The sequence below is a fragment of the Crocodylus porosus genome, unplaced genomic scaffold (assembly GCF_001723895.1).
Source record: "Crocodylus porosus isolate Cpor-Errol unplaced genomic scaffold, CroPor_comp1, whole genome shotgun sequence".
Taxonomy (NCBI): domain Eukaryota; kingdom Metazoa; phylum Chordata; order Crocodylia; family Crocodylidae; genus Crocodylus; species Crocodylus porosus.
Window position 1 is genome coordinate 6,354,428 of NW_017728934.1, and position 18,405 is coordinate 6,372,832.

The following is an 18,405-nucleotide window of genomic DNA, read 5'->3' on the forward strand; positions in this document are numbered from 1 at the left end:
GCTGGAGTGGTTCTGCTGCTGCACGCCACTTGTCCGAGGTAGCGCAGCACCTCTGCCCCACACCCACTGCCCCAGCTGGGTAAGTAGCAGCATGGCAGAGCCCTTGTTTCCAGTGCTATCACGCCCACCCCAGCTGGACAAGCAGCAGCAGGGCAGAGCCCCCGCTCCTAACGCCTTCTACCTCGCCACAGGGGGAGCAGCCGGACAAGCTGTGACTTCTCCTGCAACTGCCCACAGACCCTGCTCCCAGCACCACTGGAGTGTAGCCTGGCACTGCCTGCCTTGCCATGTAGGGAGTAGCCGGATGAGCCGCGGCTTCTCCCATAGCTGCCCAGAGCCCCCAGAGTGGAGCCGGGCATTGCCGGCCTCCCCGCAGGGGGAGCACCAGGGGAGAAGCTGGACGAGCCATGGCTTCACTCTGGGGGCTATGGGCTGTTATTCATTTGGCTGGAGGATCAAGACGAACCCCGTATTCCTGTGAGTTTAAGCATCATTTAGGAAAAGGCTAGGAGTCTTTAAGATAAGCAGCAAAGAGTGGCAGAGGAAGAAGATGCACCCACTGTTGAAGAGACTCCTCCTCTTAAAGTCTTGACAAGAGAAGTGTTGGAACATTTGGAAGCTGCCAGGTTCTTGTTTGAGGAATATAACCCCGACACCGAATGCAGCGCAACAGTGAATAGGGGCATATCCAGCAAGTACAGCTGCTACAGAGAAACTGACAAGCAAAAGAAGAGAACATCTGTCCAAACTTCCTGGGACACTTTCTTAAGAAAGCAGACAAGACTCCAGAAAAACCTGCAGTCAAGACTCCTGAGACGACTCCAGCCAAGCGCCCTTCAGAAAGTCCAAAGTCACCTCAAAGAAGTCTTTCCAAATCAATATGATTCCTATTTACAATATAAATACATTCATGTAGCTATATTCCTCATGTGGTAGTAAATTTAGTCGGGCTTCTGGCCTGCTTGACTAGGAAAACAGACAGAGACCAGAAGTGCTGATACTGCTTATTTCAGTTAAATGATCTGAGAGAAGGAATCCTGCATGCCTTGTTTTTGTCTTGATATATTACCCTGTGTATGGATGTTAAGTTTATTTTTCTCTCTGAGAAACCAGAAACTGATAACTATTTCTATAAGCACAATGTTTCACTCTTCTTTAAGTAAACTGCCTGTATGTCTGTGTGTGTGTTAGATCAGTGATTTACTGTCCAAAGTTGTATTTTTTTTCTCTCTCCGTCTTAAGTATAAATATGCTTGTAAACTTATAGAGTTCGAGAAATCCTTTGAAACAGACAAGTGGGTGATTCCCTTGCTGTATGGAATTCTCCCTGTGATCACAGTATAGCCCTAAATAAAGAAAAGCTGGCTCATCAGTTCTGATTCAACCACAACATGAAGTTTGATTTCTTCCACACTCGCCTGTAGTTGACTGAGTATAAAATTCTGGGTTATTTTTGGTGAAAACAGAGTACCATGCCTTGGTTCAGGAACCAATCCCCCATTTATAATATTGTTTCCTATGGGGAAATTGGTTCCATGTTACAACATTTCAACTTAAGATGCAGTTTCCAGGAACCAATCGTGCCTTAAGTCCGAGCACTGCCTGTATAGAGATTGGGTTATATTGCTGTGTTCCTAATGTCAAATATATTGACAGAGCAAAATTTCAGCCCCTTATTCTACAATCAGCTTTAAAGGGCATTTTAAAAGCTAACACAAGACAGCATTTAAATGTGTGAGAAAACAGGATAGTGCACTGCTAAAGCTACGCACTGCCTACTTCTCTTGAACAAAGAGGCTAAAGATGTCATTGGCAACTTGGACTCATTTCCAAAGAGCCATCATGCTTCACACGAGCATGGCCTCTCCTTTAGATGTGAAAAGGAGCAAATGACAGGAAAGACATTTCTTGTCAGGGCCTAGATGGACTGAAAAAGAGACCCTTTAGAAAGTCTGGTCTTCATGCATGCAACATGTTTGAATACAGCTGCAATGCTGTATCCCAGTTGGGTTACAGAGAGAACAAAAAGTAGTAGAGGCAAGTTTCCCCAGCTCAAGACTGACTGAATAAAGGCGGCTGCAATGAGGATAAAATAGAAATAATACTTGGAGGAAATGATCGGACATTTTAACATTTTAGCTCAGGAAAGAGTTACAGCCTGTGTCCATACTACCATTTACATGAAACCTGCCATCATCCACTTCCTGAGTGGCATTATTACCATAGATGTGGTCCACATAATCAAGTTCCCTTGCTTCTCCAGGGGTTCATGGCATTGGTGATACCCATGGTGTATCTTGCCCTCTTTCTGTGGCACACCATAGTTTTATGAGACCCTCAGTTTTTTTGTACTAAAGGTCTGAAATTTGTTGGAGAACAGAAGTGATTTGCTACAATAGTGAACAGTTGGGCAGGGCTGGATAGTCTTGTGGACTTCTAGATTACACGTCTACCATATGGCTGCCTGTGAATACTGGGGATTAGAGTCAATGGTAACCCTTTCCAGTCACCTAATCATAGGGCATCTATACACATGGTCTGGGGGGCATTAGTTAGAGCAGCTCTTGGGAGCTGCTCTAATTAAAACACACTCAGTGTCTTGTGTATTCAGAAATCCTGACCTTCAAAATGGTGGCAGGGGTGCTTTAACTAGAAGCAGGATGCACTATTTCTAAGCCATCCCAAACAGATGCCCCTCGAGAGAAGATTCTACATCTTCCCTAAGGAGCTCAATCCATTGTTCTACTTTTCTTACACTTATGACCTTTTTTTTCCCTGAGATTTCATCTAAATCAGCTTTGCTGCAGTTAAAACCTATTGCCTTGTGTCCTGTCCTCTGTGACAAGAGAAAGCAATATTACCCGTCTTTTTTATGAAAACCTTTCAAATATATCATCAATTCTCCTCTTAATCTCCTTTTCTCCAAACTATGTGCACCTTTATCTAAGTGCTTCTTGCTTTCTAACCTTTTTATCGTCTTCAGCACTCACCTCGAGCTATGTGGTTGGAGTGGAATGGGACCTAGCTGTTCCAGCGGTGAAGTGCTCTTTGGGACAGGCCTTTAAATTGATTAGACTCTACTCTGAAACAACCCAGCCATCAGACAATGCTGGGTTCATTTCTTCAGTTACGATTCATGACTATTTGGAGAATATGGTAAGAAGCCCAGGTAAAAGGAGACACTGGGAGAACTCAGCAGTTCTGTTAGTAATGTAGTTCTAAAGGCAACCAATCAAATCGCACATTAAAGAGGCCTGGGCTCTGAGGTCTTGGACTTCTGGCTCCCAAGAAAGCAGATAATTTGGCAATAGTTCAAACTGCACTCCCCTGTGAATCCCTGCCAGAAGAACTGGGTTTGCGTTGGCAGCTGCCCCTTTCCATAGGGGCATGCTTGCTCATCTGAATTTAAATCCAGAAATCAGGAAACAGATGGGGAAGAGACAACACATTGCTCTTTAGTCAGAGTTAAACTTGGCTTTGGCGTAAACAGGCTTACCTCCTATTGAGTCCAATGAAATCTGCAATCTGCTTACACCACGGCTGAATTTAGTGCAAAGTTGTATTGATTTCCAAACAAGAATCTTTCAAGACAAGGTATCTAATTTAGTCTTTCTTCACTTCATCTTAGCCAAAAGACTAAGACTATTTATCCAGAGAGAATACTTAAATCTTTCATTCCAGATTGTTAAGAGAGAATCCAGGGACGTTTATAGTACCTCCACTCCACTTCCATGGTCACCAGATATGTAAAATGTGCTTAAAAACCAGTGTGCCCAGAATGTTTCAGAGAAGTTTCAGGATTGCCATTTTAAATTTTGAAAAGCAAGTGTCATTTTAATGAATCCTTTTAAGATATGAAGGTAGTTTCTTTATGGGGTGGTTAATAGAAGCCTTGTGCTGCTGTCCTTTAGCTCCAATGAAGCCATTATTTTTATCTTCTCACAAGCCAAATTTGCAGGTTATACTGAAATGAGAAGAAACTGGCCCATACTTTTAACAAAGCCAAATAAGAAACACACATCTCAAATACAGGAAAAGCAGAGCCTACCCTAATTCATTAGGATGACTAGCAAGTTAAAAGAGCTCCAATCTCCCCAGAAAGAGCCTCCCATTCTTTACATGTTATTTCAATGGACTGTCTTCCTGAAAAGCTGTTTGCATGCACTGAAGTGATTTCACTTCTCACCACCCCTCCCAGTCAGATTGCCATCTCCAGCCATGACATACAGTTCAAATCACTCAATTAGACCACAAAACTCTACTTGTTTTTAATGTGGGAACACAGAGGTGCTTAGATGAGCACTGTTCCTGTTTGGCTTGGAACAGCCCCATGGAAGTTCAGAATATGGAGTACTTCCCACCACACAGAGAACAAAGAGTGTGTTTGCAATCAAGGCTTTCATTATTTTTCTGAACATGAACCTGGTAGCAGGCAACCTTGCTGAAGAGGCACATGATGCGATCCTGGATGGAAGGAGTTCCCCGTGAGATGCTGTCCTACTGAAAAGCTATTTCTTAGAGCAGATAGACATCAATGTTTACAATCTTTACAAATGATAAACACTACATTTAAAATAACATCAAGCTATCATTGCACCAGTATTACACCAGGAGGGAAAATGAATGGCACTTTATTTTTTTATATATTTAAAAATATTTCTCAAAACTCTGCCAATACCACTCCTCATGCAGCTAACTGCACAGAGCACTCATGTGACATTCTTTTAATATTATTATTAAAAACTCTATTTTCAACTGTATTTCAGTCTCCAGTGTACATGGAGAAAGAGTCCCTTGTCTTGAGAGCTTTCCAGTTGCTGCCATTGAACAGAAATGATACATTTCTCTCTTGAATAAACCTCTCCTTCTCAGCACACATGCACAAGCACATGTGAACACCCCCCACACCAAGAATTAGGAAACACAGAATCCTTTCCAGTATTCAATCCACTTCAATTTAAGGTATCCCAAGTGGCCTCTATCCACAGTCTAAAACTCAACATCAGAATTTTCTCCTAATACTCAGTTTACATTTTCCTTTTCTTCATTTTATCCTATTCCTCCCAGGATAATTTTTAAAAAATAATTCCCCCATCTTCTTGGAATATGTAGCCTCCCAACAGGATTAATGAAATGGAAGAAAAAGAACCGTTCGTAGAGAGCCACTCTGCATGTTCCTGACTCAACACACTTCACCCCTGACTTGATACCAAAACAGACTCCATCTACTCTAGCTCAGACAGAGAACTGCACCAAACAGCATAGTACATGAGAAAGGAGTAGTAAAAGTGCAGTTATTAGACACGAGACTAAAGTATAAAACAGAGCAATGGGATCATACAGTTCACAGGTTGGCAATCTATGGTTTGATCCTGCCTGGGAAAGTCTGACCTGGCCTGCAGCTGTACCAAGCCATCCATCCCCTCGCTGAAGAGGATCCTGATATCTGCAGTGAAGGGTAAAGGCAGGTAGCTTGATGAAGTTCAACAATGAGAAATGTAGAGTGCTCCACATGGGGATGAACAATCCTCTACACATCTACAGGCTTGGTGGTGCCAAACTGACCAGCACCACAAATGAAAGTGGCCTGGGGGTAATAATTACCTTAACTGACCACAGTATGACTATAAGCCTTCAGTGTGATGCTGTAACCAGCAGGACAAATAATACTCTGGCGTGCATCAGTTGATGCATCTCCAGCAAAACCAAGGAAGTGATTCTTCTGCTTTACTCAGCATTGGTGAGAGCACAGCTGGAGTACTGTGTCCAGTTCTGGGCACTGCATTTTAACAAGAACATGGAAAAGCTTGAGAGAGTCCAGAGAAGGGTCACCCATATGATGAGAGACTTGCGCAGCAAGCCATACAAGGAAAGACTGAGGGACCTGGGACTCTTCAGCCTGAAAAAGAGAAGGCTGATAGGGGAATTGGAGCAGCTTACCGCTAGTTTAGGGCAGTGGTCTCCAAACTTTTTTGATCACGCACCCCTATCAGTAAAAATTTTTGAGCACGCACCCCCAATATATGTATATTTATTTATAAATTATATACATGTATTACTCAATGTAACTCTGTACAAAATTTGGAGACCACTGTACTACTGTACTTCCCCATTGTGGAACTTCCACTCTTCCCTCAGGATACCTCGCGCACCATACGTGACATGTGACTGTCTGACATACAGACCAAGTGAGGGCGCCAGTGTCAATCCGTATATTAAATATTAGTAAAGCTTAATTTCTTTCTTATATTTTTAGATAAAAATAAATAGAAATAGAAGTTCTAATATTTTCTTCCTGCACCCCAATGAATCATCTTCACACATCCCACTTTGGAGGCCACTGCTTTAGGGGAGTACATCAAGGGCTCGGTGAACAATTGTTCACAAGGACGCCCTTGGGGAAAACCGGGAGTAATGGCCACAGACTCCTGGAAGACCATTTCAGGATTAACATGAGGAAAAACATCTTAATTGTCAGGGTGCCCAGACTGTAGAATAAGCTCCCTCCAGAGGTGGTGCAAATTGCCTACCCTGGAAATCTTCAAGAGGAAACTGGAAGGTCATCTCACTGGGATCACCTGACCCCAGTTGCCTTTCCTGCCTGGCGCAGGGGGCTGGACCTCATGATCCTCTGAGGTCCCTTTCAGCCTTACAATCTATGAATTTATAAGTCTCAGAGCAGATAACAGTACAGAACAGAAAGATTTCAACCCACAGGGTGGGTTCTCCAGTTTTTGAGTCCTGAGCACGCAGAGTCATGCAGTTGGAGGCTGCACCCACACCCCCCCTGCTCTTCAAGCCCCCTTGCTTCCCAGCTGTGGTGCAAGCATAGCTTTCTGCAGGAGAAGAGCTGTAACAGGGCCAGAGTGGGTGGGCAGGTGGGGATGGGGAGCGAGAGCAGCATGAAAGCAGCTTCCAGGTCCCAGCCCTGGCAAAACTATTGTCCAGCTGGGAGCTTCACCCATGCTGCTGTTTCTCTCAGCCCCCCTGCTCCCTGGTTGTGGTTCAAATGCAGCTTCCATGAGGAAGGGAGCGGTACTGGTAACAGGCAGCTAGAAGCTGTTTCCACGCTGATCCTGCATCTCCCCACATCTCCAGCCCAGCCTCAGTGCAGTTCTCCACTAGCTTAGAAGCTGCACTTTCACTGCAGCCTTGGGAAGGGAAATGAGAGGAGGAAGGAGGGGAGCAGAATCTGGGGCAGAGAGAAGCAGCAGTGGTGCTGCTCTAAGGAAGGAGGAAGGCAGGGGGCCAGAGAAAAGGGGCAGTGATCTGGGTACAGCTTGCAGCTCCAGCATGGTCACGAGCACAGGCAAAGCTCTGCGGCTACCTGAGCTGGATCTAACCCTGGCTGTATGCTGCCAAGCCATGCTATGGGGTGGCTCTTCGTGTTCCTGGTATTGTGCTTTCTAGCTGTATGTGAGGGTTTGAAGTGGATATTTTGGAGTTTCCTTGGGTAAATGATTACCTGAGAAAATGTCATAGGCCTAGGGGGCCCCTTCCAGCTCTATGCTTATATGTTCCTTTCTGAAGTCTTACATTTAACAACTAAGCAGTAGTAACTATATAAAGATGATGGACAAACACTAGCCAGGCTATAGAAATCAGTCAAAGGCATTCTGAGATATTAAAAACCAGGTCAGAAAACAACTACATGAGGATCACACCCTAATGCATTCTGGGAAAAATAATGCAAAGTATCAGTATTTGGATGACACATAAAATATCAGAAGATACCACTCTCAAGGCATATATGCTCTTTGGCAAGCTGAATCTAAATTCTGGTAACCTCTGGCAGCTGCTTACTAATTAAATGAAATAAATCTGGAAATGATTCATACACTCAGCAGCAACAATTGTCCTCTCTACATTTGGACAGTACATAGTAGGGCTGTGTGAAATTTCTCCAGCTGTTTCATTTTAATGCTGTTTCGACTCATTTCAAGCTTGAAACAGCAAAATCGAAACAAAACAAAGGGCTTTGAAATAGCCTCGAAATGAAACAAGGGCAGTCGAAAGTTTTGAAATGTTTCGAGTTTTGAAGCTGGGCTTGCCTACAGGGAAACAGAAAGTAAGGAGAGGGAGGGAGAAGAGGGGGAAAGGACTGCTTTTATATTGACTGTGTAGCTGGCCAGTGACTGTGATCCTTCCCTGAGGTCCCTTCCAATCCCAGTGCTCTGGGGGAGGGATGGAAAAACAGCATAAAAGGCAGCATTTTTTGAACTGGCCTGCTTTCTACCTTGGGGTCTGACAGTTACTGAGCTTTCTGCCAGCAGCTCAGGAGCTTTAAACAACAAAGGCTACTGCTACCATTGATTCGATGTCCTACTTGCTAGCCTGGCATGTGGGATTCTGCAATACCCTTTGCTTTCTTTCTAGACCCTTTCATTTTATTATTATATTCATTGACTTACTATTTTCAATTTCATTATATGGGATATTATACTGTAGAATTTATATATTCTTATTTCTATACATTTATATCTTGCAGCATATTATACTATAGAATTTATATAGAAAGACACATATACATTTATATATTTTTATAAAGACAAGATACTATGAAACACACCATGAAGCATGGTGGAGAGGCAACTGCCAAGCCTTCAGGGAGGGGGTGAAAGAAGGGGTAGAGGGAGAGGTGTAAGTTTCCCCCCACCAAACTAAAATGCAGCCTCTTTCCTCCAGCTAGAAGGGATGAGGCTTCCACTAGTTGTACAGGCAGCAAGGAGAAGGGAGCATGACAGCGCCACTGCCTGTGCCGGAGACTGCATCCCCTCCAAGAGCACCAGCCATAACCCACCACCACCACCATGACAACAAGCAGCACCAGAAAGACAATCTCCTCCCCCCACATTTCACTTCCTATCCTAAGCCTTCCAGTGCCAGAGGAAGAGCTGCAGCTAGATCTGGACCTCAGTGTCCTAGCAGGGGAAATTCTGGGGAAAGAGAGGGAATCACCTGAGTTTGTGCTCTACACCCCTCAAGTTTCCCCTAGAGCTAGGTCTCCTTTCCCAGAAGGCATTTCAGAGGAGTTTGACATAGAGGTGAAGGCAAGCGGCTCAGCTGAGTCCACTCCTCCTGTTGCTGTGCCTCTGCCTGCTGAGGAGGGGGAAAAGGCAGCATCCACACATGCATCCATACCCCAGAAGTGAGCAGGTAGTGTGGTCTGGGATCATTCTGAGCTGGCAGATGATCCCACATACACTACCTGCCTGCACTGCCAAGCCAAAACCAGCCAGGGTAAAGGAACAAAACACATGAGCATCATGAGGATGTAGATGCATCTCTGCAGGCATCACCCCCTTGCCCTTGCTCCTCCTCAGCCTGGCACCAGTGGGAGCATGCCCAAAGGGATGTCCACCTCTCACTCCAAAGCCCCTGTTCCCCCAAAGCTGATGGACACCCAGGTATTGTGGGGGAAAGGCGGACAGGAAGTGGGGTGCATTGCAAAGGCAACCTAGATTACCCAAAGCATTGCAGAGATGCTTCCTGTCGATGATCAGCCCTTCTCCTTAGCTGAGCAGCCAGGGTTCAGGCGGCTCATGGCACTCATGGGCCCATCATACCAAGTGCCTGCATGCATAACCTCCAGCAGGACGGTGGTACTCTCCCTGTATGAGGCACGTAGGGAGTACTTGAGGGAAGAGCTGCGCAAAGCAGGTCTGCAGGTGGTCTTACACCTCACCTCAGACATCTGGAGCAGCCAGGGTGAAGATCACACCTACCTCTCCCTCACAGGGCACTGGTGCAACCAGTCAGGCTCTCAGTGGGCTCTCCTTAAAGCCAAGGTGATGGATGAGCCCCACACAGCAACCAAGATCATGGGGGCCATGAACCACTTGGTGCAGGGGTGACTCACTGGGCAGGGCAAGCTCACCCGTGGGTTCATGATCACCAACATTGGGGCCAATATGGTCAAGGTGGTCTGTGATGCCAACTCTGTGGGCATCCACTGTGTGGCACACAAGTTCCACCTTATTGTCAGGGATGCCTTGGAGGGAGACAGGGCTGCTGGTGATGGCGCCAGTACCACCAGCAAGTTCATTTCCAGATGCAGGAAGGTGGCAGGCTACTTTCACCAGAGCATCAAGAGGGGCAAGATGCTGTGGGACAAACAAGCAAAGCCAAACATCCTGCAGCACAAAATCATGCAGGATGTGGAGACTTGGTGGAACTCCACATACCTGATGCTGCAAGGCTGGTTGAGTAGCAGCAGGCCATCTGTGAGCTGGCCTTGCTCGGGGAGATTGGGATCAGCAGCCCCCTTAACAGAGATGAGTGGGATACCATATCCCAAATCTTGGTGGTCCTCAAGCCCTTCCTCGAGGCCACTGAGACCCTCAGCACTGGTGATGCCCTCCTTAGCCAGGTGATCCCTATAGTGAGGGAGTCACTGTTCCCCCAAGCACTGCCAGGAGTGACCAGGAATAACGATCACAAGCTGGCAGAGGGTAGGTTTAGGTTAGATATCAGGAGGTGCTACTTCACGGTCAGGGCGGCTAGGGTCTGGAAGCAGCTTCCAAGAGAAGTGGTGCAGGCTTCTACCCTGGGGGTGTTTAAGAGGAGGTTAGATGCACATCTTGCTGGGGTCATTTGACCCCGGTATTCTTTCCTGCCATGGCAGGGTGTCGGACTAAATGATCTGCTCAGGTCCCTTCCGACCCTAGAAACTATGAAACTATGAAACTTCAGAGCCAAATGGAAAGCTTACAGGGAATCAGTGTTCCTGGCTGGGGCAAGCCGCTGTAACCAGACATGCAGGCACTGGTGATGTGGCTGAAGTTGGGCATCAGGAAACGGCTTGATCCCTTGTGGTCCAGTACAGTCCACGTGCTGGCCACCACGTGTGACCCGAGGGTAAAGGGCAGCATATGCAGCAGCCAAACTCTGGATCAGTGGACGGAGGTGCTGGTGAAGAGAGTCAGGGAAGCAGAACAGCAGAGGTGGGAGGAAGTGGAAGAGGGGGATCCACTGTCCCATGCTAGCATGCCATCCACCAGCCAGTCTCTTCCTCCACCACAGGCACTGCCAATGTGGGCCAAGGGCATGGCTGGGGAAAAACGTGTCGCTTCTGAGCTTCTATGCCAGGATGAACTTGGAGGTATATAAGGAAGAAGGAGGCCCCAATTCCTGGACATGACCACTAAAACTGCACTCTGCTAGGGTTGCGGAGGCCTGGTGGGAATGCTGGCAGTGCGGCAGCCCCAGGAAATGCCAGGACCAAGGATCCCCCTGGTGAAAGGTGGGTAGGAGGTGCAATAACCTCCAGCCACCACACACACGCACACAGTCCTGGCTGGGTAAAGCCCAGACGTGTCATGTCTTTGGCTGCCTGAGGCTTGCTGGTTGAAGTGGAGTTGTGAGACTCCAGGTAAGCTCAGCTTAGCTGCCTGGGATGCCAGCTTTTGGATTGAAAAACCTTTTGTCAGGCTAAAGAAGCACCTGCAGTTGGTGTGTTTCCTGGTCCTGGATGGAAGGAATAGTAAAGAAGCCAGAGGCTGGCATGCAGTGCAGGCAAGATAGCCAGTCAGTAAAAATGGAAATGGAGGTACCAGCGAGTGAGGGACAGGCTGGGGTGGGGGGGGGAAAGAGGGATGTAGCAGCGCAGGTAAAAGTGGAGAGGTACCTGGGGAGTCAGGTGTCTGGCAGGTTGTAGTGTCAGAATTCCAATGTCTATATTGAGTCCATGAGTTTCTGTACCTAGGAGGCTGATGAAGTGCAGTTCATAGGCTCGTCTGTGAAAAGTGGTTTGTAAATTCCCTTTGAGGATCAGACCTGAGAGACTGGAGACAGGTAGTGTTCTGTTGTTGTCTTTGACAGCTTTTCGGCGTGCGCTCATTCTGGTGCGCAGTTGTTGCTAGGTTTCTCCACATATTTTCCATCAGGGCATTTGGTGCCCTTAGGAGATATGTACTGTATTGTAAAGATATCTCCATACTGGAGATATTGTTGGCAGGTTTTGCATGTCTTGTCATGGCATGGCCTGGATCCATTCAGTGTGTTTTGAGCTGTAAGAAGTTGGCTTCTGGTGATAAGGTTAGCGAGGTTCAGCGCTTGTTTGAATTTACAAACCACTTTTCACAGATGAGCGAAAGAACTGCCCTTCATCAACCCCCTAGGTAATAGGTACAGAAACTGATGGACTCAATATAGGCAGTGGAATTCTGACACTACAACCTGCCAGACATCTGATTCCCCAAGTACCTCTCCACTTTTACCTGCGCTGCTACATCCCCCTTTCCCACCCGACCCCAGCCTGTTCCTCACCCCCTGACGCTTCCATTTCCATTTTCACTGACTGGCTTTCTTGCCTGCACTGCATGCCAGTCTCTGGCTTCTTTATTATTCCTTCCATCCAGTTTCATCTAAATTGGGCAGGAAATGACAAAATTATTGGCAGTTTCATGCTTCCCCATTATAGCCTATGGGTGAAACATCAAAACAGTGTCGAAACAGCAAAACAGTTTTGACAAAACTAAACGGAACAGTGGTCTCAAAATGAAACAAAACTCAAAATGAAACACTGTCCCATCAAAATGGTGAAACAGAGTTGAAACGAAATGGTACTGGTTCAGAAGCCCTAATGTATCGAGTGGAAGCTCCCTATTGGGATTGGAATCCCTTGGTGCTGTACATTTTGGCTACTGTAACATGGCCTAGGAATGATCTATTTTGATAGCAACAGCAGCCTGTTTAACTCGGTTCTTACACAGTGAGTGGCTGCATAACAGAAGTTATCAAGGGGAAGCTAAAGATTTTGGCAGCAAGGCTAGTGGCAACTGGTGAGACATTACAGGAGGTTGGCAGTTTAATTAGATGTTTCTTCTAACATGAAGGCAGGGTGGATTTGAACCTAATAGACTAACTAAATCAGAGATGTACAGTGTAAGTGAGGGATCTTCAACTCCCAGCCTGTGTGGCAGATCCTCTCTGCAGAGCCATATGATCTGCCACAGGGCTCCTCACAGGTCTAAAAATTTGGCAGCAAGGGAATAGAGGCAGCATTAACCACCACTCTCCCACTCCCAAATTTCTGGACCCCTGGGGGGCCCTGCATGTTAGATCACCTCCATGAGGCTAGGGCAGCACAGGTCTGGGCGTGTAGGGCCAGGGCAGTGTGAGGTAGGATCTGGGCATGCAGAAGGTGAGATCCAGGGACACAGGGATGGATTTGGGTGCCATGAGATTGGATTCAGCCCTCTGCCTCTGGATCCCAGCAGTGCAACACCAGACCTGAACGTGCAGGCCCAATCCAGGTGGCACAAGGCAAGATCTGGGCAATACAGGGCTAGATCCAGGAAGCACAAAGACCAATACAAGCAAGCAGGAACCAATCCAGGCAGTGCAAGGTGGGTTGCAAGCCATGCAAGGCTTGAATTGGGTGTGCAGGGCCCAATTTGATTGGCGTGAGGTGGGATCCAGGAGGGGCAAAGCCAGATCCAGCCATGCAAGACATAATCCAGGGGCACAAGGCAGAATCCAGTCTGCAGACCATCCCTGTGTCACTTATCTGGCCTGTACAGCCACAAGGTTAGATGAACACCTTGCTGGGGTCATTTGACCCCAGTACTCTTTCCTGCCATGGCAGGGAGTCGGACTAGATGATCTGCTCAGGTCCCTTCCGACCCTAGAAACTATGAAACTATAAAACTATGAGGTTGACCACCATAGGCATAATTTTTTGTAAACAGTGGATTTATTTCATCACGTGTTGTGAAGAGACTGCAGTTCCCTCCCAATATCTGATGAAGTAAGTCCGCTAACGAAAGGTGATACTATACCGATCACCGATTTGGTTAATCTATTAAGACGCAAATCTACTCTGCCTTCTGCATCACTTCAGGCTAACATGACTAGCTACCCCTCCATTCTTACGTGATCAACACTGAGAGAGTTTTTAATGTTTACACTTAGAGGCATCATTAGATTTCAGATGAACACTGAATGTGGCGTGGATGTGGAAGTACACATCTCTCAGAGCTATTGTATCTGGTTTTCTGCAAATTTAAACAGACATTGCATCACTAATTACTCTAAACTCTTGCTTTCAAAGTTCCTTTGGAACCATAAAGGCTAGAAGTATAGTTTTGTGCCAGGAAAAGTTGAGATTCTCCAACATAATTTCGTGGTCACAGGGTCACATAATTTATATTGTGCTGGTGACAGTGAAGAGAAAATCAGATGTGTAATGGTGGCAACAGTGTCCACAAACTTCTGGGCAACAGGTATGCAACTATCAGGTGAAAAAGAAGAGAAAGGAAATTCAATGCAACATCAGTCAGGGATCCAGGTTTTCCATTTCCCATGGGGAAACAGTGAAAAACACGGATTTCCCCCTTTACCCAAGAAAAATGCAGATTTTTCATTTTAATGGAGAAACCCATGGATTTTGTACTTTTGCAAAGAACTCTCTGCACACTGGCTGGGGACGGTGGGAGGAGGGTGGTCCGGTAGGGAGCGCCATGTGCATGTATGTGCATGTGGACCCAGGCAGCCTGGACAGCAGCTCCCACAAATAAGTGGCAGGGATGGAGGGAGGCTGAGGCTAGGGCTGCTACCCAGCTGGGGGATGCTTGAGGTTTGGGGCTCAGGGCCAGAAAGCACGGGGCAGGTACAGGCTGCCCATTGCGGGCTCGGGCTCCCGCCCTACTGCCCTCCCCAGTCATTTCTGACAGGCAATTGGCTAGTTTTATTATAGTGATTGAGGCACTGGTAGACTTCCAAATTGCTTTAAAATTGTAAATATATCAAGAAAACATTGTGTTCAACTAATATATATCTTGGCCTTTCATTTTAATCATGGAGTTGGGGGTTTTAATCAGAGAATTTGCAATTTTTTATCAGAGAATTTGCAATTTTTATCAGGGAAAACTAGGATACCTGAACATCAGTGAGACTGTACCTTAAATAATAGTGTTGTATTGTCATTGCAGCCATGGTGATCCAGAGAATATGAGAAGCAAGATTTGCTTGGTAATACCTTTTACTGAATCAGCTTCCTAGTTGGGAGAGGTGTTAAATAAGCTTTCTTGTTAGATGTTAGACAAGAGATCTTAGGAAGGGCATTTGTGCCTGAAAACTAGTGTATCCTCTCTGCCAAATACAAAATCAATACAATAACAGATAATGCCAAAGAAATCTTGCTTCTCCCCTAAACTAACATGGAATTGGCATTGAACATCTGGACAACATCAACAAACTGGAGAGATTGAAAACAAAAGGGAGAAAGAGTCAGACAGACTGATTTACAAAGAAAAAATTGACAGCTAAAAATGTAAATGGAAGAGTCACATTACAAGTTGCAGAAAAGATAAAAAATATACTAAAAGAGTAGACATAGAAAGATTAAAACTAGGAAAAATTATATGAATTCCCACAAAGGAAAACAAATTGGATATCTGTAATCACATGAAATCTCTTGTACAGGACAATTTTTTCACCCCATCTCTGATTTCTCTGCCATTGGGGATCTGGTGTTTAGAAACACTTCCTTCCAGCAGCCCCTAGGCACTATATAACAAAAAGAGGCTGCATCTGTTTTGTTTCATTCTGTACCTTTGTTGGAAGTGTAACTACGCATGCCTGTTCTCCAGGCTCGAAACAAGATGTGCCCATTAGATGCAGGGTTGAGGACAAGATTAGGGCTCACATTATGTACTCCTACTGTTTTGGAAGTACCACTGAGGGGCAGGGCAACATTATGCTTGATCTGGTATAAATTCAGAAAAAAAAAGTACAGTCCCAGCCCCCAAAATCTTTCAGTCTGGGATCTTGATCCTTCAGCTGGTTATGCATGAGCAGACCCTTAGCATCAAAAGGAGTCCTGGGTGGATGGACATAAGAGGCTGTCTGCTTTGATTCACTTGCAGCTGCGGGCAGGAGAGCTATATGATAAGATGCAACAAGTGAGTGCAGTCAAATTACAGAAATGACAGGGAGACAGGGAGACAAGAATTAAGCTCTTCCACAAGCTAGCTGTGCCTGCATTTTGATGGTTCCAAAATGACACACCTAGCCCCCACTCCAGCAAACACAGGGATATCCCAAGACATGTACTTACTGCAAAACTTAGTCCCTTGATTAAAGACATCTTGAAACAAGATTTGGCATTATATTCAAATTGGCATAAACCAGCTATGAAAATCCCTATGGATATCTGTATAAAGAGGCCTCAGAGGAGGACTCAGGGACAAGAATACACCTGTCAACTTCTCTGTCTGCCTCTGATCCTACAACCTGCTGTCAAGCTACACTCACCTGAACCTTTGTTCAGCCAGTCACAGTGAGCCTCCTGGGAAGATTTTTCAGGCCTACATACACATTCTCCCCATTTCTTTGTACAACCTCCCCCAGGGGGACCATTTTCACAGTCCCAGCATTTATGCGTCAGACCCACACAGGCTCCCACCTCTTCTCCTCACCCTGCATGCATATCAAAACTTACAAAGTTATTCCTGACCTCATTCCCCACATGAGGGAGGGGAAGACCTTTTATTTAAGTCAAAACAAACCCGGAGTGTCCAGCCCACTCGCACAATGGCCTCCTTCTCCCATCAGTGAGCACGTCACATCCACTCACACACCCAGCTCCCCTGGGGGCGCACAACGTGTCACATTTAATAATACTTATTGCCATGCCGAGCTCTACCTCCTCAAAGCGCATGCGGCAGGAACCTCAGATTGCCTCTAAGCACAGACACAACCCTGCAAGCTCCTCTGCGTGGCCAGCGTATGCACCCCCACGTGTTGAACCGCTCTCCCAGACAGGGTTCACCCCCATCCAGCTAGTCCCAAACCCGCCCAGCACACGCACGCACCCTCTTCCCCAGCTTTGGCCCAAGATAGAGCATCAGTGCATATGACCACCAGCGCAGCTGGCTCTGCTCCCTCACTAATCTCCTCCACCGCCTTCCCCAGAGGAGTGGGGCATATTCCCATGCACCACTCCCAGTTTCCCACACAGAGCAGTGCAAAGCCCCACTGCTACCCCATGGCCAGGGCTGCGCAACACCCACCCAGCTCTGCAAACCAGTGGGCAACTGACCTCTCCACACACACACTTGTTTGTTTTTTAAGAAATGTTTCATGTTCCAAGTCGAATCAAGTCCAAATCCATGAGTTAGTTCAGAACTGTAAGTGGGCAACTGGCACCTCCTGAATCGGGGGGGCACTTGCCCCCCAAGTGACCAGTCAGCAACTGGGAGGGTTCCCCTGTGGCCGATCGCGCTGACCCACAAGTGCCAGCAGTCGGCGCAATAGGCCATGGGGAAACCCCCCCACCCCAGTTGGCACGATCAGTCACAGAAGTACTGCAGGGATCACTTCTCTTGGCACCCTCATACCCCGGCTGGTGCTGGCAGGCGCAGCACCAGTGTCTCGCCTGCCCCCCGCCCATCGCTTAAGTGGTGAATGCTGCTGTCAGGGGGTGCACCTGTGCTCTCAGGGGGTGCACATGTACCCCTGTGCACCCCCTGTGCATCGCCACTGAGTGGCCCTACAACCAGCGAACATCCTCCACCCCCACCAGAGGCTTCAGATATTTCCAACATCTTTTGGCAGGCATCCTACGTGCAGGCCCAAGCCCGGAGGCTTGGGGTTCAGATGCCCCCAAGTTTCGCCTGCCCTCAGCCATACGGCCGCAGGAGCAAGCTGGGGAGGAGCCTCCCATTTCCATAAAGTGTGTTTTGAGCCCCAACACCTTGGTGGGTGCTAAACCACACCAGAAGAACAGTTATCCCCGGGAGAGCTTAAGGAAAACTGCCTTCATGGACCCAGATACATGGCGTTTCCACTGCCAGGTAAGTATCTCACACACGCACGCACACCCTCACCCTCAGCTCCCCAGGGATGATGGACCCCAAGACACATAAGTGCACACATGCACACGTCCAGCTTACACACATACGCACACGTCCTCAGGTCCCCAGGGATGATGGACCCCTAGACACACATGCACACACACACAGAGGTCCAGCCTACACACACGTCCTCAGGTCCCCAGGGATGATAGGCCCCTAGGCACACATACACACCCAAGTCCAGCTTACACACACCCGTCCTCGAGCCCTCCAGGGACGACAGAGCACCTAGGCATACCCTGCACGTGCACGCACACACCCTCAGCTCCTCAGGGGTGATGGACCCCTAGACACACGCGCGCACACGGGTCCAGTTTACACACACACACACACGTCCTCAGCTTCCCAGGCATGACGGACCCCGAGACACACACAGGTCCAGCTTGCACACACACGTCCTTGGCTCTCCCGGGCTGACAGACCCCTAGACGCACACACGCGCGGACCGGGCTGGCACTCACCGCGCGGAGCTCCCCGGTGCGGTCCTTCATGCTCGCGGCTGCCCGGCGGCTCGGGCTGGGCTGGCTGCGCGCTGCCGCGGGAGGGG

General features: G+C 47.4%; 1 protein-coding gene across 5 annotated transcripts in view; it reads right to left on the reverse strand.

Annotated features, from left to right (window-relative positions):
* STX1A (syntaxin 1A) overlaps positions 1-18,388 on the reverse strand; it is a 291,032-nt gene extending 272,644 nt beyond the window's left edge. For all 5 annotated transcript variants that reach the window (XR_002103078.1, XR_002103079.1, XM_019546399.1 and 2 more), the window contains exon 1: positions 18,320-18,388. Coding sequence is in view for 3 of the 5 variants with exons in the window: in XM_019546399.1 (XP_019401944.1) it covers positions 18,320-18,349 (30 nt within the window). In the remaining 2 variants the exon portion in view is untranslated. The remainder of the gene's footprint in view (positions 1-18,319) is intronic.
* Positions 18,389-18,405: the final 17 nt, after the last annotated feature.